At 60.3% G+C, this 19,866-nt stretch overlaps 2 protein-coding genes across 2 annotated transcripts; both read right to left on the reverse strand.

Moving 5' to 3' along the window:
* Window positions 1-209: 209 nt before the first annotated feature.
* LOC141478971 (transcription factor E3-like) lies at window positions 210-7,164 on the reverse strand. The gene is given in 11 exon segments (XM_074167906.1): window positions 210-1,257; window positions 1,681-1,828; window positions 1,979-2,054; window positions 2,146-2,202; window positions 2,703-2,802; window positions 3,279-3,377; window positions 5,026-5,211; window positions 5,771-5,950; window positions 5,952-5,997; window positions 6,084-6,266; window positions 7,037-7,164. Coding segments are annotated over 11 exon segments (1,545 nt in total). The 3' UTR covers window positions 210-915.
* A 6,182-nt stretch (window positions 7,165-13,346) lies between these two features.
* Window positions 13,347-19,002, reverse strand: LOC141478973 (olfactory receptor 14C36-like). Its single transcript, XM_074167908.1, has 3 exons — window positions 18,938-19,002; window positions 15,453-15,552; window positions 13,347-14,303 (listed from the first exon to the last, which is right to left on the reverse strand). The coding sequence occupies exons 1-3, from the start codon at window positions 19,000-19,002 to the stop codon at window positions 13,347-13,349; spliced, it is 1,122 nt and encodes a 373-aa protein (XP_074024009.1).
* Window positions 19,003-19,866: the final 864 nt, after the last annotated feature.

Raw genomic sequence — 19,866 nt, forward strand, 5'->3', positions numbered from 1 at the left:
ACATCACGCCGCCCGCCGCCATAGAGTTCGGGTCCTCCCCGGCGACCAGAGCGGCCCCCGCCGGGAACCATAGAGACTGTGCTCCCCCCGCCTCCCCGCGGCGCCGTAGGCCGCTATAGGCCCCCTCAGCCCTATAGGGCCCCCCCTCAGGTATCGCAGGCCCCATAGAGACCCCCCCCTCGCCCCATAGCACCGGGCGGCTCCTCGTTAACAAACGTTTATTTCCCACCTGACAGTTTCCGTACAAAATCGAAAAGGGGGGGGGGGCAGGACAAAGGGGGGGGAACGGCCTCTTTAAGTGGGGCCGGTGGGCGGGGCCTCTAAAAGAGGGCGGGGCGTTAGTGCGGTGGGCGGGGCGTGTGTGAGTGACAGCGGGAGGGGGAGAAAGGGGAGGGGCTTCATGCCTGAGGGCCCAGCCCCCAGGAGGCCCCTGATTGGAGGAGAGCTGGGAAGGAGGGCGGGGCCAGCCGGGGGCGGGGCCTCTCCACGGGGCGGGGCATTTCCCTGAGGGGCGGGGCTTTACCCTGGGGGCGGGGCTGGAGAGAAACCTTAAAAGGGCCACTCCCCAGTAGGGCCCATGCCAGTGCCTTAAAAGGGCCACATGGTGGGACCGCCTTAAAAGGGCCATTCCCAGCCGAGGTCCTTTAAGGAGGGGGATGTCCACCAACTGAGCATCTTAAAAGGGCAACGCCAACGGGGGCACATTAACAGCTCAGTGCTGCCTTTTAAAAGGGCTTGTCCGTTTTAAGAGCCCTAAAACGGCACCCTGTAGGGCCCACCTGAAACAGCCATGGGGGGTGTTGGGGTGGGGGGGCCTCAAGGGGTGCATGGGAGTCCTTAAAAGGGCCATGCGGTGGGGAGGGGCCTTAAAAGGGCCACGTCCGAGGGTCCTTAAAGGGGCAGCGCGGGTGGCGCTCAGGAGTCATCCTCCATGCTGAGGCTGCTGTGGGGGCTGGAGGCGCGGGAGGGCCCGGGGGAGGCGAGGAGGGCGCCGGGGGGGCCAAGGGGTGACAGTCCCCCACCGTCATCCATCAGGATGTCGTCCAGGCTCCCTTCGGGCCCCCCCAGGCTCAGGGGCAGGCCCAACCCCGGGGGCAGGTCGTCAGCCAACGCCAGGTCCAGGAGGCACTGGGGAGTGGGGGGGCCCCCCGGGGGGAAGGGGGGGCCCCCAGGGGCCTCCTCGCACCCCCCCTCTGCCGCTGGTGCTGCTGGAGGGCTCAGGGGGAGCCCATGCAGCTGCGCCTGCAGCTCCAGCTCCTGAGGGGGAAAGGGGGGGGGTCAGCGACCCAGGGGCCCCCTAGCCCCATAGATTACCCCCCCGACCCCAGCTCAACCCAACCAGCCTCACAATAACCCCCCCATTCCCCTGGTTCTGCTCCCCCTGACCCCACAGGCACCCCCTCCAGGTGACTGAAGACCCTGTAACACTCCCAGAGCCCCCCATTTCTACCTGCCCCAGGCCCACAGAGCCCCCCAAAACCCCCAGCCTGCCCACCTGTGACCCCCGTAGCCCCCTGACCCAGCCCCACAGAGCCTCCCAGCTCCTCTCCAGCCCCACAGACCCCTCAATTCCACCTTTCCCAGCCCCATAAAACACCTCCCCATCCCCATAGTCGCTCCCTCTCCACTCCAGCCCTCCCAGTCCCCACCCCCACCCCACCCCCTGCCCCCTGCCGGGACCTGGACGCGGAGCTGGAGGCTGCGGTTCGTCTGCTCCAGGCGCTGCTGGTGCAGCTCGAGCTCGCGGGAGCGCTGCGTCTCCTTCTGCAGCTTGCGGATGTAATCCACTGAGGCCTTCAGGATGGTGCCCTTGTTCCAGCGCATCTCCCTGCCGGCATCGGGGTGCCTGGGTCCCACTGGGACCGGCCATGGGGACCCCCCCCCCAGGCGCCAGCGTCCCTCCCAGGATCCGCCATGGGGTCCCCGGTGCCCACCCGGCCTCTGGGGTCCCTTGGGGAGCGGGGATCCCCCAACTCACGGGTCGTTGGATTTGGGGATGAGGGTCCCCAGTTCCTTGATGCGGTCGTTGATGTTGAACCGTCGGCGCCGCTCGACTGCGGGGGGAGGGGGAACACGTCAGACCCACAGTGGCCCCCCCTCCCCCCTCCCCAAGACCCCAACCCCCTCTTTTGCCCCCCAGCTCACTCAGGTTGTGGTTGTCCTTCTTCTGTCGCTCCTTCAGCAGCGCCTTGGCCTCCGTTTCTGGGGGGAGGAACAGTCAACACCCCCCCCCCAGGGTGGGACCCCAACCCCTCCCCACCCCACAGGGACCCTCTTGAGCCTCCCTGCCCCATAGGTCCTCCCCAAGGACCCTTCCCGAATCCTTTCTGCCCCATAGTCCTCCACCTAGCCCCATAGCAACCCCCCAGGACGCTCCTGGACCCCACAGGGACATCTGGGACCCTCCAGAGACCCCTCCTCGCCATAGTGACACCCCCCCCCAAATCCCTTCCAGCCACATAAGGTGTCCCCCCCCACCCCATAGGACCCCCTGAGACCCTCCCCGGCCCAATAGGGACCCCCCCAAAGACCCACACACACCCCATAGCACCCCCTGGGCCCCGTCCTGACCCAATAAGGACCCTCCAAGTACCCACAGACACCCCATAGGACCCCTCCCCGGCCCCATAGGGACACACCCAGGCCCTCCCAGCCCCCCCCGGGACACCCCCCCCCAATTCCCCCCTTAGGACCCTCCGTACCTGAGAGCTCGGCCTTGACGCGGGGCAGCTCAGCAGGGCAGGAGCTGCTGCCCCCCTGGGGGGGGCTGAACACCTCCAGGAGAGGCCCGGGGGCGGGGAGCTGCCGGTGAGGGTGGGGTCAGCATGGCCACGCCCCCACAGGCCACACCCACCCATCCCTGGTCACGCTCCCCCCCCCCCCCTCAAACCACCCCCACCCCGTGTGGGTCCAGTTCTCCTTGGCCAGGCTGGGAGGCGAACAGGCCACGCCCACAGGTGCCAAGACCACGCCCACATCCATTCAAGCCACGCCCCTCGCACTCAACCACCCCCCAAAGCTCCACCCTGCTTTTGGCCACACCCCCTTGGGCAGGCCCCACCCACCCTAGACCAAATGGGGAGGGACAGACCACGCCCACTGGCCCCAGGTCACTCCCCCAGCACCGCCCCTGCCCTTATATGGCAACACCCCATCCTACTGCTTTATATGGGGTGGAGGCCACGCCCCCTGTGGCTCCTGTGGGAGGGGCTCCACGAAGCCACACCCCCCCAGCCAGGCTGTGCCCCACCCCCGAAGCCCTTAAAGGGGCAGCGCACCGTGTTCGGGAGCTGGAGCCCGCCCTCGGCCGGGCCGAAGCTGAGCATCTCGTCGTAGCTGGATTCCAGGCTGATGATCTCATCGATGACATCATCGATCTGCAGGAGGAGGGTAGACAACCCCAAATACCCATCCCCGGCGTGATGTCACACACACACACCCCCCCCCCCGCCCCTCCCTCCACCTGGCTCCCTGTGACGTCATAGCATTGCGTCACTGCCTCTGCGCCGCCTCACCCCCTCCCCTCCCCCCCCCCCCCGGCGCCACGCCCGACGTTCCCCGGGGGTGACATCACGCTGTCCTCATGTTGCATCACAGCCCCGCCCCTCTGACATCACAGCCCCCCCCACCCCCTGTGACATCACAGCCTCCCCGTGACATCATAGCCCCCCCCAAACGCGGGATCGCAGCCCCTCCATGTGACATGACAACCCTCCCCTCGTGACATCACAACCCTCTCCTCGTGACATCACAGCCTCTCCGTGACATCACAGCTGCTCCATGTGACATCACAACCCCCTCTCCGTGACATCACAGCCCGTCCATGTGACATCACAACCCCCTCCTCATGACATCACAGCCCCCTCGTGTGACATCACAATGCTCCCCTCATGACATCACAGCTCCTCCACAGGACATCACAACCCCCTCCTTGTGACATCACAGCCTCTCCGTGACATCACAGCTGCTCCATGTGACATCACAACCCCTCCATGTGACATCACAGCTCCTCCTTGTGATATCACAACCCCTCATTGTGACATCAGAGCTTCTCCTTGTGACATCACAACCCCCTCGTGACATCACAACCCCTCCATGTGACATCACAGCTCCTCCTTGTGACATCACAATCCCCTTCTCGTGACATCACAGCCTCTCCATGACATCACAGCCCCTCCATGTGACATCACAACCCCTCCATGTGACATCACAGCTCCTCCTTGTGATATCACAACCCCTCATTGTGACATCAGAGCTTCTCCTTGTGACATCACAACCCCCTCGTGACATCACAACCCCTCCATGTGACATCACAGCTCCTCCTTGTGACATCACAATCCCCTTCTCGTGACATCACAGCCTCTCCATGACATCACAGCCCCTCCATGTGACATCACAACCCCCTCCTTGTGAATCACAGCCTCTCCATGACATCACAGCTGCTCCATGTGACATCACAGCTTCTCCTTGTGACATCACAACCCCTCCATGTGACATCACAACCCCCTCCTTGTGAATCACAGCCTCTCCATGACATCACAGCTGCTCCATGTGACATCACAGCTTCTCCTTGTGACATCACAACCCCTCCATGTGACATCACAGCTCCTCCTTGTGATATCACAACCCCTCATTGTGACATCAGAGCTTCTCCTTGTGACATCACAACCCCCTCGTGACATCACAACCCCTCCATGTGACATCACAGCTCCTCCTTGTGACATCACAACCCCCTCTTTGTGACATCACAGCTTCTCTGTGACATCACAGCCCTTCCGCGTGACATCACAGCCTCTCTGTGACATCACAGCTCCTCCATGGGACATCACAACCCCCTCCTTGTGACATCACAACCCCCTCCTTGTGACATCACAGCCTCTCCGTGACCTCACAGCTTCTCCATGACATCACAACCCCTCCTTGTGACATCACAGCCTCTCTGTGACATCACATCCTCTCCCCCACCTCGCACCGTGGCCCCCCTCCCCCCTCCCCCCGTCAGGGTCACTGCCCCATCCCCCTCACCTCTTTCTCGGAGCCGGGGCCGATGTGGAGGAGGGCGAGGGGGCTGTGGGGGGCGGGGGGGGCCGGGGGGGGTCCCGGGGGGCTGGGGGGTCCCCGGCCCAGGGCGGAGGTGAGGTACTGCCGGACCTGCTGCCGCTGGGCCGCCCGCAGGTGGTAACGCGTGGGGTTCTCCAGGTGGGTCTGCACCTGGGGGGGGGGGGGGGCATCAGGGCCGGGGGGGTGTGTGCGAGCACTCCCTTTGCCCAAGGCCCAGAGCCCCCCCGATTGACAGCAGGCTGCCCACATGTTCCCCTGCCCCACAGCCCCCCCATATGCCCCTGCCCAGAGCCCCCCCATGTCCCCCTGCCCCAGAACCCCCCATATGCCCCTGCTCCACAGCCCCCCCCATGTCCCCCGACCCTGGGCCCCCCCATATCCTCCCGCCTTGAGCCCCCTCATGTCCCCCTGCCCCTCAGCCCCCCCATATACCCCTGCCCCACAACCCCCCCAATGTTCCCCAACCCTGGTCCCCCCAGTATGTCCCTCTGCCCCAGAGCCCCCCATATCTCCCCATCTCAGAGCCGCCCATATCCCCCCGCCCCTGGGACTCCCCCATACTCTCCCTGCCCCCCCCCTTCCCCCCCCCCAAGCCCCCACACTGGGGTCCCCCATTTCCCATCCACACCAGCCCCCCCCCCCCAAGCCCCTCCAGCACCCCACCACATTCCCGTCATGTCCCCCCCCATCTTTTTCCATGGGGCCTCACCTTGAGCACCTCGGGGGGCACGTGGGGGGGTGCCCGGGGTTGGGGGGCACCGACGGCGATGGCGGGAGAGGGGCCGGGGGCCGGGGGGGGCCCGGGGGGGCCCCTCCTCTCCCTCTGCTCCTGCTCCTGCGCCTGCGCCCGCATCAGCTGCTGCCGCAGCAGCACCCGGGAAGAGGGGGGGGGCCGCGGGGGGGGCCGCCATGGCTGCTGGGGGGGCCGGTCCCGCGCTGCGGAGGAAGAGGTTAATGGCAACAAAGGAGGTGGGGGGGGGCAAGGGGTTGGGAGAGGGGATTTGGGGGGGGGTCACAGGTACCTGTGGGGCAGGGGCTGGCTCTTCAGGCAGTAGAAGGTGCCAGGGGGGTCTGCGGGGGTCCCGGGGGTGTCTCCGGGGGGGTCCCTGGGAGGGTCACTGGGGGTGTCGCTGGGGGTGCCCCCCCCGGGCGGCTCCCACTCGATGTCGGCCACGATCCCCGACTCGGGCAGCACCGAGCTCAGGCTGTCCCAGGAGGGGGGGGTGTGTCAGATCCTGCCGGCCCCACAGCCCCCCCCAGGGCCACAGTCCCCCCCAGATCCCCCCCACAGCCCCCCCTAGGACCATAGCCCCCCAGGTCCCACCCACAGCCCCCCCCAGGACCATAGCCCCCCAGATCCCCAACACAGCCCCCCCAGATCCCCGACACAGCCCCCCCCAAGACCATAGCCCCCCAGGTCCCACCCACAGCCTCCCCACATCCCCCCCCCAGCCCCCCACCAGCCCTGTAGCCCCCCAGATCCCCAACACAGCCCCCCCAGATCCCCAACACAGCTCACCCCAGGACCATAGTCCCCCAGATCCCCAACACAGCCCCCCCCCCCGGACCATAGCCCCTCAGATGCCACTCACAGACCCCCAGATCCCCAACACAGCCCTCCCCCCCCAGGACCATAGCCCCCCAGATCCCCCCCACAGCCCTCCAAATCCCCCCCCAGCCCACAAGTGCCCCAGTTCCCCCTTCCTAGGCCCCCCCCACAGCCATACCCCGGGACCCCCCCCATCTCCCACAGCCCCCCAGTCCCTTCTGAATTCCCCCAGACCCCCTGGAGACCCCCCAAAATCCCTCCCATTCCCCACGCAACTTCCCCCCCCAGATACCTCCTGGACCCCCCCAGATGCCCCCCAACCCCCTCAGCCCCCCCGTGTCCCCCCCCCATCAACCTCCCACCCCTCTCCCACCCCCCCACTCCACCATGGGACCCCCCCCCGGGGTTATGCGACCCCCCCCTCACCTGAGCAGCCGGAGGGTTTCAGGGGTGCTGGGCCCCTCCAGCAGGACGTAGACCGTGGGGCGGTTGGGGGGCGGCGCTGGGGGGGGGCCGGGGGGCGCGGGGGCCCCCTCGGCCGCCCCACGGGACATCGCCGCCCCCCACGCCCCACGGCGCCGCTCAGGGGCTCTCTATGGGGCCAGGGGAGGAACTCCGGGGCTCAGGGAGCTGCTATGGGTCTGGGGGGTGGGGGGAGCCCTATGGGGCTACGTGGCGGGGTGCTACGGGGCAGAGGGGGCTGTGAATTGCTGTGGGGCTGGGGCTCCCCCCAGGCCTGGAAGGGCCGTGGGGCTGGGGGCTGCCGTGGGGTGGCGGTGATGGGGGGGTTCCGGGGGTCACTGCAGAGACCGAGGGGTGTCGGGGCGGGGGTCCCTATTGGGGGTGGGGGGGTGTCCCGGGGGTGCCCCGAGCAGGGGGCTGTGGGGCTGAGGCAGGAAGCGTTGGGCGATGGGGGGGGGGGAGGGGGAGCTGGCAGGAAGTGACATCACAGGGTGGAGGGGGGGGAAACAGGGGGGACCCCGACACCCGGCCCGGACGCCTGGGTCCCTTTTCGGGGGGTTGGGGGGAGCGACACACACCCCCCACCCCCCCCGAACCCGGACCCCTGGGTTCCCCTCGGAGCCGGCGGGGGGGGGGGGGGGGGGGGGGGCAGGGGGGGGAGAAGGGATTCCCGGAGCCCCTGGGGTCCCCTGGGTGGGTGGGGGGGTTGTAGGACTCATCCCCCCCCCCCGCCCCAACCCGGACGCCTGGGTCCCACCCAGCCGTGGGGGTGGCGGGAGTCCCCCCGGCCACGACGCCCCCCCTGGGTTAAGGTAAGGGGGAAGGAAGGGGGGGGGGGGGGCACCCAGGCATCCGAGCCCTTCTCCCTTCCCCCCCCACCATGAGGCTTGGGGGGGGCTGAGCTGGGCCTGGGGCTTTTTTTTGGGGGGGGGGGGAAGACCCCCGGATGCCTGGGTGCCTCTTGGGGGAAGGGGGGGACACGACCCCTGGATGCCTGGGTCCCTTTGGGGGGGCTGAAAGTGGGGGGGGTGGGGGGGGGCACCCAGGTCACCGGGGGAGGGGCTGGGGAGGCGGAAGCGGGAGGAAAAGCCGGGAAGTGAGTGCGGGTGGGAGGTGGGGAGAGGGGGGGACACACGGGGACCTGACCCCTGACCCCTGTCCGGACACCTGGGTCCCCTGGCATCTTGGGGGTGGGGGGCACCGGATGCCTGGGGGTGTCCCCCCTCCCAACGCGGATACCTGGTTCCTCCACGGATACCTGGGGCCCCCCCAGACACCTGGGTTGTCCCCCCTGCCCTGGATGCTGGGGTCCGCCGCCCCCCCCCCCCCCCCCGTCACCCAGACACTCGGGTCCCCCCCCCAGACACCTGTGTGTGTGTCGTCATCCCCGTCCCCGCAGCACCTGGAGCCGATGGGCGCCCACCCCGGCCCCCCCCCCCCCCCCCCCCCAAGATGGAGCTGAGGGGCCACATCATCCCCCCGGGCACCTACAGCCCTGCAGGTAGGGTGACCCTCTGACCTCTGACCCCCTGACCTCTGACCCCCCACCCCACCCCCCACCCCACCCCCCGCCGATGACGACCCCTGGTGTCCTCTGACCCCATGGTGTCTCCTCCCCCCCCTTCCCCCCCCACGATTTTTGCTACTTGCGTTGCCAGCTAAACTTTGGGGCTGCGGCCTTTCCTGGCCACTCGAGCCTCAAAAACACCTTTTTTTCCCCTTTTTCCCAGCACTGGGCTCCAAAAATTCCAAACGTCCAGAGGTGAATCCCACCCCCAAAATGATAGAAGGAACAACTCTTGCTTTTTTTGAATGTCTCTGGGAACTACTTGCGTTGCCACCCAGACTTTGGGGCTGCGGCCTTTCCTGGCCACTCCAGCCTCAAAACCACCTTTTTTTCACTTTTTCCCAGCACCGGCCTGCAAAAATTCCGAATGGCCGGAGGTGACTCCCACACCCAAGGTGACAGCCTACGAGCCCCTAGGAGCCCCTACGAGCCTCTACTGGCCTCTACAGGCCCCTATGGGACCATACAGACCCCCCCCAGGGGTTTGCTGGGGCCCATAGAGGCTTGTGGGGGCCCTTAGGGGTTTATAGGGGCTCGCAGGGTCTCTAGGGTCTGGTAGGGGCCGGTAGGGGCCTGCAGGGACTCATAGGGGCCCGTAGGTGCTTGTAGGGGCCCGTCGAGTCCTGTAGGGGATCATAGGGGTCAGTAGGGGCCCGTAGGGGCTCGATCAGTAGGGGCCCCTAGGAGCTCGTAGGGGCTCTTCCGGGCCCATAGGGGTCCGTAGAGGCTCATAGGGGCCCGTACAGGCTTGCAGGGGTTGGTAGGGTCTCGTAGAGGCCCATAGGGGCCGGTAGGGGCCCGTATGGTTTGCTGGGGCTCGTGGGTGGCCCATAGGGGCTCATAGGGGCACATAGAGGCTCATAGGGTCCTGTAGCGGCCTGTAGGGGCCCGTAGGGCCTTGTCGGGGCTCGTAGGGACCCGTAAGGTCTTGTAGGGGCTCGTAGGGGTTCGTAGGGACCCATAGGGGTCTGCAGGGGCCCGTAGAGGCTCATAGGGTCTTGTTGAGGTTCATAGGAATCTGTAGGGGACCATAGGGGACCATAGGGGCCTGTAGGGGCCGTTAGGGGCTCGTAGGGGGCCCGTAGGATCCTGTATGGGCTCATAGGGGCCCATACCGGCCTGTAGGGGCCCATGTGGGCTCGTCGGGACTCGTAGGAGCCCGTAAAGCCTTGTAGGGGCTCGTAGGGGTCTGCAGGGACTGTAGGGGCTCGTAGGGGCTTGTAGAGGACCGTAGGGGCTTGTAGAGCCTTGTCGTGGCTCGTAGGGAACCACAGGGGTTTGTAGGGGCCCGTAGGGCCTCATGGGGTTTTGTAGGGGCCCGTAGGGGTTTGTAGGGACCCGTAGGGGCTCGTCGGGGCCAGTAGGGGCCCGTAGGGACTCGTAGGGGCCCATGGGGGCTCGTAGGGTCCCGTAGCGGCTGGTAGGGGCCTGTAAGGCCTCGTAGGTGTTCGTAGGGGCCAGTAGAGGCTCCTAGGGGCCTGTCGGGGCTCAAAGGGGTCTGGAGGGGCTCGTAGGGGCCTGCAGGGGCCCATAGAGGCTTGTAGGGGCTGGTAGGAACCTGTAGGGGCCGGTAGAGGCTCGTAGGGGCCCGTACGATCCTGTATGGTCTTGTAGGGGCTCATAGGGGACTGTAATGGCCTGTAGGAACCCGTAGGGTTTCATCGGGGCTCGTAGGGGCCCGCTGGGGCTTACAGGGGCCCGTAGAGGTCTGTAGGTGCCCACTGGGGGCTGGTGGAGCTCATAGGGGCCCATAAGGGCTCATAGGGGCTCGTAGGGGCTAGGAGGACCCGTAGGGGTCTGCAGGAGCCCATAGGGGCTCGTAGGGGCCCATAAGGGCCCGTAGAGGCTTGCAGGGTCTCGTAGGGTCCCACAGAGGCTTTTAGGGGCTCATAGGGGTCCGTAGGGACCTGTAGGGGCTCATAGGGGCTTGTAGAGACCCGTAGGGGCTGGTAGGGGCCCGTAGGGCCTCGTAGGGGTTCGTAGGGGCCTATACGGGTCAGTAGAGGCTCGTACGGGTTCATAGGGGCTGGTAGTGGCTCATAGGGGCCCGTCGAGGCTGGTAGGGGTCCGTAGGGGCTTGTAGGTGCCTGTAGGGGCTCACAGGGGCTCGTCAGGGCTGGTAGGGGATTGTAGGGACTCGTAAGGCCTCATAGGGGTTCATAGGGGCCAGTATAGGCTCGTATGGGCCCGTAGGAGGCCATTAGGCGCTCGTAGGGGCCTGTAGGTCCCTGTATGGGCTCATAGGTGCTCGGAGGGGCCCGTAGGGGCCAGTAGAGACCCGTACTGGCCTGTAGGGGCCTGCAGGGGCTTGTCGGGGCTGGTAGGGGCCCGTAAGGCCTCGTAGGGGTAGGGGCTCGTAGGGGCTGGTAGTGGCCTTTAGGGGCCGGTAGGGGCTTGTAGGGGCCTGTAGGATCCTGTATTGGCTCATAGGGGCCCGTAGGGGCTGGTAGGGGTCCCTAGGGCCTCGTAGGAGCCTGTAGGGCCTTGTAGGAACTCATAGGGGCCCGGTGGAGCTCGTAGGGGCTAGTAGGGGCTTGTAGGGGCTAGTATGGACTTGTAGGGGTCTGCAGGGGTCCGTAGGGGCTCGTAGGGTCTCTTCAGGTCCCGTAGGGGTCCGTAGGGGCCCGTAAGTGCCCGTAGAGGCTTGTAGGGGCCTGTAGGGCCTCATATGCAGGGGCTCATAGGGGCCTGTAGAGGCTCGTAGGGGCCGGTTGGATGGAGTTTGATGTACATTAATAAGATCCCCCTGAGCCTTTTCTTCTCCAGACTGAACATCCTCCTGTGAAAGATGCTCCAGTCCCTTAAACCAGCTCTGTGGCCCTTTGCTAGACTTGCTTTAGTAGGTCAATAACTTTCTTGTACCGAGGAGCCCAGCACCGAACACCAGCATCCCAGGTGTGGTCTCACCAGTGCCGAGCAGAGGGGAAGGGTCGCCTCCCTCCATCGACCAGCAATGGTTTTCTGATACAGCTCAGGAGCTTTAGGGACATCTCCTCACCCTCTATCCATTCCCTAGCATAGAGGGCAACCCCCCCGCCCCTCCTTCCTTTCTTGTCCCTTCTGAACAGCTTGTAGCCCTCAATAGCCACACTCCAGTCGTAGGATTCATCCCACCGGCTTTCAGTGATGGCCACTATATCATTGCTTTCCAGCAGCAAGGTAGCTTCCAGCGCCTCCTGTTTGTTGCCCGTGCTGTGTGCATTCGTGTAGAGGCACTTCAGCTGGGCTGTTGGCTGTGCCACCTTCTTAGGGGAACACCCCTTGAGGTGTCTCACAGGGGTTTCTCTGTTGACTTCAACTACTCCAGGAGCTGCTGGCTCACCTCCATGAGACTTTGACTGCAGTGCAGTGTCCCCAGCGTGCCCCAGGGCAACAGGCTGAAGGCCCTTACTAGCACCCTGTCTCTCTGCCCCTGGTGTGATACCCCACAGCTTGTTGCAGATGAGCCTGATATTATTCTCTCCCTCCCCCTGTAAGAGCCTGGGGAGAATTAACCCTATCCCCACTGGAACCAGGGCAGTGTAGTTGATGGATTCTCTGTGTCTGCCTATTCTGATTATAACCATTACCTCGAAGCACTTTGGAGAAGATTTGTGGCAGAAAGTGTCCTCGTTTCCTCTTTTTTTTTTTTTTTTTTTTATCTCACGTGGGTACATGGAAAGATTTCTACCTGGACTGAAAACTGGTGGCTTTTGCTAGTATTTTCTTGACAGTGATAAATTTGTCTTAGGATTTAAAAGATCAGACCTGTTTGTAAGGAAATCTTGAATTCATGAAGGACTTTGAGAAGAGGAATAATGCCAATGTACATATGTGGAATAATGTGAAATTGTTCCTTAAAGAAATAATAAAAGAAAAACTTGTGAAGAAGGAGCTCATGGTAGCTGATGTCTTCTGTCCCTGAAAATCTCGTGGGCGGGAGTCTCAATAGCTCCATTGGTGATGCTGTCAGTATCTCCTGGAGTAATGGCGTTGAGTCATAGTACTAGAGGCTGAGTTTAGAAGCTTTTAGATTGGACCTGCTGGAGGGCATCTCTGAGGAAAAAGCCCTGGGAGTCCTGGTGGACAAAAGGATGACCATGAGCCAGCAATGTGATTCTCTGATTCTGGACTGCCCCACATCTACTGCATGGAGAGGGGAGAGGCACCTTCTTTGTCGACCTCTTCAATCCCAACACAACCCATCTAACATGCTGAGCCAGGAGAAAAACCAGGCTTCCGAGACTGCTCCAGATTCCCCTCCCAGAGGACAGGTGTTCTAATGAAACCTGTGTGAAAGCCCTGAGTACATCCCTCAGGTCCAATCACCAGACAACAACTGGTGACTGCTAAATCCAGCCCTTCATCTCTAAGATACAAGAGCTTTTCATTCCATACCTCATGGTGGAAGTGAACTTCAGGGCTGAAGTTCTCAGGCCTGTTGGGAGAAAGATCCTGGCATGAAAGCACGGCGCTGTGAACATCCCGTTTTATTACAGAGAAATATGTATTATGGAAGAGGGCGTGTCTGAACCAGTCTTAAATACACTTTTATAAGGGAACCAGATGACAAAGGGAAGGTACATGTCTCAGGTGCAGTGAGGTGCAAATGCAAATCTTTCAGTAGAAATAAAATAAACATGAATGAGAATACCAGCAGCAGTCATGAAAAATAAAATTGGGCAAAAAACAAGTTAAAAAAAAAGATGTAATCAGATACTGTGACAGTCATTTGTGGGGAGAGGTGGCAAATTTGTCACTCTTGAAAAATGTCCATGAAATCAGCCACCTAATGGCTTCTTTGATCTCCGGGTACCTCATGCTGTAGTTGAGGGGGTTCACTGCTGTAGGCACCACCGAGTAAAGAACAGTCACCGCCAGGTCCAGGGGTGATGAGGAGATGGAGGGGGGCTTCAAGTAGGCGAAGATAGCAGTGCTGATAAAAAGGGAGACCACGGCCAGGTGAGGGAGGCACGTGGAAAAGGCTTTGTGTTGTCCCTGGTCAGAGGGGATCCTCAGCACGGCCCTGAAGATCTGCACATAGGACACCACGATGAAAACAAAACAACCAGAGCCTAGACAGATACTGACCACAAGAAGCCAAACTTCCCTGAGGTAGTCTGAGTCTGAGCAGGAGAGCTTGAGGATCTGGGGGATTTCACAGAAGAACCGGCCCAGGACATTGCCCTGGCAGAGGGGTATTGAAAATGTATTGGCCGTGTGCAGGAGAGCATTGAGAAATCCACTGCCCCAGGCAGCTGCTGCCATGTGGACACAAGCTCTGCTGCCCAGGAGGGTCCCGTAGTGCAGGGGTTTGCAGATGGCCACGTAGCGGTCATAGGCCATGGGAGTCAGAAGACTAAACTCTGCTACGATAAAGAAGGAAAACAGAAAGAGCTGTGCAGCACATCCCCAGTAGGAAATAGTCCTGGTGTCCCAGAGAGAATTGGCCATGGCTTTGGGGAGAGGGGTGGAGATGGAGCCCAGGTCAAGAACAGAGAGGTTGAGGAGGAAGAAGTACATGGGGGTGTGGAGGCGGTGGTCACAGGCTATGGCAGTGATGATGAGTGCGTTTCCCAGGAGGGCAGCCAGGTAGATGCCCAGGAAGAGCCAGAAGTGCAAGAGCTGCAGCTCCCGTGTGTCTGCAAACTCCAGGAGGAGGAAGTGGGTGATGGAGCTGCATAGCTAGACTACCAGAATAATGGACGTTTGCATCTTTAGCAGGATCTGAGCAACTTCCAGATGGTAACTTTCAAACAGAGAGAAACAGAGAAATGAGCTTTAGCAGCTCAAAGGAAAACTGCTATGCTTGGGGAGGTGGGGAGGGGGAGAACAAGAACAACAACAACTAATGGCAAGGATTTAGCTGAAAATAAGCAAATTCAGTCTATGTTTGGCTTTAGATTGCAGCGACAGAAAAGGCTGCTCTGTAACGTCTCCTCCCTGGGCCTCCACTTTGGCTGTGCCCCGTATTAGCTCCGAGGTGGAGATGGTCTTGAGATGTCCAACTGCAATTGCTCATGCTGTTCTACTCGGGTTCATCTCCAAAGAGGGTGCAGAGAGAAAGCTTGGGTTGGAGGTTCCTGGGAAGGTTAGAAAGCGTGTCCTGTCGCTGCACTGCAGATATCTATGCTTGTACAGATTAATGTGACCCGAAAAATGGATGAGTGTCTTTGAGCAAGGCAGCCTTGTGTGGCTATATAGGCAATAGCAAAAATAACCCTTCCAGGAGAGAGCATCTCCTGCCTGTGTGAGCTTCATACAGTTCTTGATGTCTTACTCTGAAGGTCTACACGTGGGTTGAGCCCTGCCATTCAGCCACTTCTTCACCCAGCGCACCGTCTACCTGGAGAAACTTGTCCAGAAGGCTGCTTTGAGGGACGCTAACAAAACCTTACTAAAATCCAGAAAAAGTATATCCACCGCCTTCCCTTCCTCCACTGGGCAGGGGACCTTATCGTGGTTGGTGGTGAATCGCCTGCTCCCCTTAATGTTAACTCCTTCTCCCAGTTGGGCATTAGGGCTCTGGAAGCCCTCCAGTTCCAGCTTGGTTGTTCACACTCCAAGAAGGGCACTCGGTGGAGACTGCAGCAGAACTGAGGGAGTTTCCCGGCAAACTCTGAGAAAAAAGGAGGAGAAAGCACAAGCTCTTACCCCACGAAGAGAAACTGGAGGTGCTGGAGATTATGCATGGGCCAAAGACTCCCCATGACAGGAGAATCCCTTCCCACCATTCGTGCTGGAGGTGTCCCAAAGGATATTTCCAGCATTGCTACACAACCAAGATATCCAAAGAAAGTCCTTTTGTGTCCGTGCCCTGCCCTCCTGCCTGGCCTGCCTGGTGACCGTGGCTGGGGTCATGGGCTCCCGTGTGTCTGCAAACTCCAGGAGGAGGAAGTGGGTGATAGAGCTGCTGTTGTACATCTGCTTCACCCTAGGATTTGAGACCTGTTCATGGAATTAAAGTCAGTGAGAAGACAGGGCAGTTTATTCTCAAGTAAACGTATTCAATTTTTCTTAGAGACCCACCCCAACTGCCTCTCCTCTTTTGGGAAGACCTTTGGCACGTCCTTTTTGCACACTCTGGTTGGTGCTTGCTGGTGATCCACCAGGGAGCTCTGAGCACTGCTGGATTCAGTCCTGCCCTACAGCAATAGTTAAACAGGAATTCAGGGTGATCTCGGATTAAATCCTCTCCTGGCATCAAAGGGCTTTTCAGCTTTGTCACTCCCAGTTCACCTGATGGCAGAGCAGAGCTGAGGGACTTTTTTCTTTGTTTTCTTTTTGTTTTCCCCACGACACCCAAGGAGTGTTTTTAAGGCAGAGATCTTTGGCATTTCTTATACACCGCAAGCGAAACCTCGTGGTTCCTAAGAGCCAAGGGGACTGTCCCTCGGAGTGAGGACAGCTCGTCTGTCCATGACGATTGCTCTCAGCTACACTGGGCTGGTACCTCTTTGAGCTGGAGAAAGATTGATCACACCATATGCTCCACTGAGAATAAATGTACGCTCTTGAGAGAAGAACAGCCAAATTTACAAGTGGACGTCTACCAACCCTTCACCCCATCTCACTGGTGCCAAGTAGGATCTCACCTCTCCCTCCCACCCAGGGTCACATAAGGCTCATTGCAGCTGCCTACATTCAGCCCTCCATCAGGACTTACATGGCCTTGGCACTGTCATCTCTACTCTGTAGGGCTCCTAGAAAACACAGATATGTCAAGGGAGAGCTGTGCCCTTCTGGAGGGCAGTTGACACCCAACAGCACCCTCAGAGGAAAGAGAATAATATCCTGAAGATGGGGTATCCTGATGAGAGGTTCGGCTTACTCCCAGCCCCACACACTGCTGTCACCACAGCCCAAAATATTAACCTCATTAGGATACTTTTCCTCCATGCACACACCTGCATGACAGGACATTCAGCATCAGTGTCTGAGCTGCACCTGAATCCTCACCCCCCCCACCACAGCCAAAAGAAGGGGAAGAACAAGGGCGGCAGGGTCAAGGGGGGAATATGTCAAAGTTCTCCTGGCAAGAGAGTCAGGACAGGGAGACACAGCCACACACTCCAGGATTTCTCCTCTTGGGTGGTTGGGCTGCTGGGAAGGACACTCAGGACTACGTCCTCGGGATATTCAGGGGCTGGGGTCTCTACTGTGTGGGAGAGGAGACCAGGGAGTTGCTCCAGGGAAGACATCTGCGCTGCAGGGGATGGCAGGGAGGTGCGGGAATCCCCCCTCCCGTCACCTTTCCTGTAGCAGCTCCCTCTCACTCCCTGCCCACGTCTCTGCTGCCTGCACTGTCTCTGCCGGGGGCTGTTTCTCTGTCCCCATGTCTCCTCCCTTTCAGTGCCCAGAGGCTGCATCCCACCTGCTGAGGGCTCAGCTCTGCCCTGCAGACACCTCCTGCAGCAGGGAATGGCCCAGGGGCATCTCTGGGTCTGCACGGGCCAAGGAGCGGCTCGGAGAAAATCTAACCAGAACCGGGGTCTCATTGCCTTCTCCAGAAAGGAGACGAAAATTCCCATCTCCCACTGCCCATCCCGCCCACCAAGAGTGGAAATCTCAAAGCCCAGATTCCTCTTCTTTCAGGTAAATGCTGCCTTGAAATGCTTCTTCAAAATGACCCTCTTTAAATGTCCTGGGGGTGAGCTGGAGCTGTGAGCAAACCTGACCCACGCAGCATCCTCTCCACTGCAGAAGGACCCTTCTGTGCCCAGACTGGGATCACTCCTTCCCTCCACAGCTTCTCCCCACACTACAAGCCACTCATTGCCCCAGCACACAGTTCCCTGGGACACGGGGACCCTACTCTGAAGGACAGCCCTGGGCACCCCTGGCTGCACACCCACCTTCACAGCCCTGCAGCCATCCCGGGGAGAAGGCAGCCGACAAGTCCTCTCCCTTTGTTGGTGTGGTGGGGATGCCCCGATCTTGAGCACATCCTTCTCAACACCAAGGGATCCTTGACAGCCTTCCTGACAGAAAATTAGACATGGGCTATGCCGGCTCCAGGAAGGTTGCTCCAAGGAGCTTGCTCCAGGAAGCCTCTCTGCATTATACTGCACCAGAGAGACACATCATGCCCTGTCCCTCTGCCCTGGCAGCAGGGAAGCCCCGCTCCACAAGTTCCCCTTCTCCTCTACACTAGAGCAACTGTGACAGTTGTACTTACAGATCCCACGGGCTGTGGGTTGTGCAGCTTCTGGATCCCTCCAGCAACTGCAGAGTCAATGCCCTGCAGCCAGACACTTACCCTGTCAAAGGCTGTGAAGGTTTCTCCCACAGTGAACAATCAGGATTCTTCCACTCACAACTACCTTTGACATCTCTCTCACTTCCCTTGTCTCCCCTCGGTGCCTGCAGGCAGTGCCCTCAGCCCTGCTGCGCTTGGCAGAGGAGCTGCTCCTGGGCAGAGCTGTCTCTCTGCCAGCGCTGCCCCATGGCCAGGAGCTCCCTCCATCCCAGGAGCCCGGTAGCAGAGGAACAGCCCAAGACGTCACTTTCTCTGTGCCCCCTGAGCTCCCTGGAGGTGTCCCTGTGCCTTGGTAGAACCTACTGGGAACGAGACTGAAGTAATAATGTGCGGTCTCTCTTGCGCCTCTGGAGAGACACTTCTTTCCAGCTGTGGCATTTCTCCTGTCATAGAGAGCAAAGAGCTTGTTCCTTCTGGTATGAGACAGGAAACCTGGACAGGGACAGATCTCCTTTGTCCCACTGAGCAAGGGGAGCCAGCTTTGTCAGTCGAGGCATCTCCTCCTTCGTTTGTAGACCTGGGTTGGAAGTGGACTCAGGTCTCACCTACAGCTTCCACAAAGCCACAGGAGATGGGATTCCTCTTGCCTCAGTTGAGGTGGGCACAAAATAGGCACCTGCTGCATGGGAGCTGCTAGTCTCAGCTCTCAAGGTGATTCCTGGAGATGGAAGCCAGCAGGGAGCTGTTCTGGCTCAAACACCTGGTGACATTCCAGGTGTCAGAGGGGGTCCAAAATACATGCAGGGAACTGCAAGATCTACTAGAACAGTTCATAGAGACAGGGCAGTATCTGGAGGCATCATCTTTGAGATTCGTGAAGAATTCCCTTGGCCAGCAGCAGGTGCTCACATTTAGGACAATTGAACTTCTCCCTTCATCCATCAAAGTGTCGCCTCCTGGTGGGAGATGAAGAACCTGCCATGGAGGGTAAGGATCTGTGCAGGGAAATGCAAGATCTACTAAAGCAGTTCATAGAGACAGGGCAGTACGTAAGGCATCGTCTTTGAGCCACCAGCAGATGCCCACCTTTAGGAAAAGGGAACCTTTCCCTGCTCCTTACATCCAGGGGAGCCTACTGCGGTAGTCAGGGGACCAGAGGTAGTCACTGCCGTTGCCGTCATCCATCTTCTCCATCAGCTCTCTGTACCAGATCACCACTGACTAATGGCAGATGTCTCATGGACATCCCTCCAGTGCCTAACCTAATTCAGGGCAGCTCCTCACTGGCCTTGGACAGGCCTGCAGCGCTACGGGAGATGCCAGGGCTCTCCAGCACAACTGCATGTGGCTGGTGGGGACTGCACGGGACCTAAGGGAAAGGCATGTGCGTTCAGAGTGGGTGCAAGAAAGACACTCCAGGTGGCACGTCTGATAGAATCCGTTTCTGTTGGCAGCGACTGAATCCCACTGCTAGAGTGAGGTAGGGTCTCACCCACTTCCATCCAGTCAATGCAGAGCAGGTCATGGACAGGAAGCCCATCACACTGAGATCTGCACTCATTGGCCTACTCCCAAACTCTGCCGGCTCTTCTTAAAGCCATCCTTTAGTCACACACTTGATGATACAACCAAGGAACCATCAAGCTTGTTCAGTGTTCCTGGATGTCCTGGTTTGGGGTGAAGAGCCAATTTACTGGGCAGTGAGAGAGGCTTTTGCTTATGCTCGTTGCTGTGGCAACCAGCGTCAGCTGACTTGGTTGTTTACCCCATGGAGAGTAAATTTTGAACCACTATATTTATCGTTATTGCTGTTTTATTCTCTGAGTTCGGGGTAACCTGCCAACTGGCCTTGAGTCACCGACTGGACCGGGACACAAGTGCTGCAGATGAGTGACCCAAACCTATGTCCGCTCACCTCTGTGGTCATGGGGAACCTGCGTGCTCTCCCTGGCATCATCAAGGGAAGAGCCCTGGTGAAAGGAAATGCACAATCACTCACCTGAAAGGCACCTCGGGAGGTCTCCAGGCCAAGAAAATCCACAGTCTGGA

This window comes from Numenius arquata, unplaced genomic scaffold (assembly GCF_964106895.1).
Source record: "Numenius arquata unplaced genomic scaffold, bNumArq3.hap1.1 HAP1_SCAFFOLD_853, whole genome shotgun sequence".
In the NCBI taxonomy this organism is placed as follows: domain Eukaryota; kingdom Metazoa; phylum Chordata; class Aves; order Charadriiformes; family Scolopacidae; genus Numenius; species Numenius arquata.

Bases quoted from the DNA above. Each gene is read 5' to 3' on its own strand.
- LOC141478973 (XM_074167908.1), bottom strand. From the start codon at position 19,002: ATGGATGACGGCAACGGCAGTGACTACCTCTGGTCCCCTGACTACCGC. The intron at 15,553-18,937 runs GTAAGGAGCAGG...CTCAAATCCTAG, and splicing joins CGCAGTAGGCTCCCCTGGAT to GGTGAAGCAGATGTACAACA. The intron at 14,304-15,452 runs GCCAGGCAGGAG...CTGGTAGTCTAG, and splicing joins CAGCCACGGTCACCAGGCAG to CTATGCAGCTCCATCACCCA.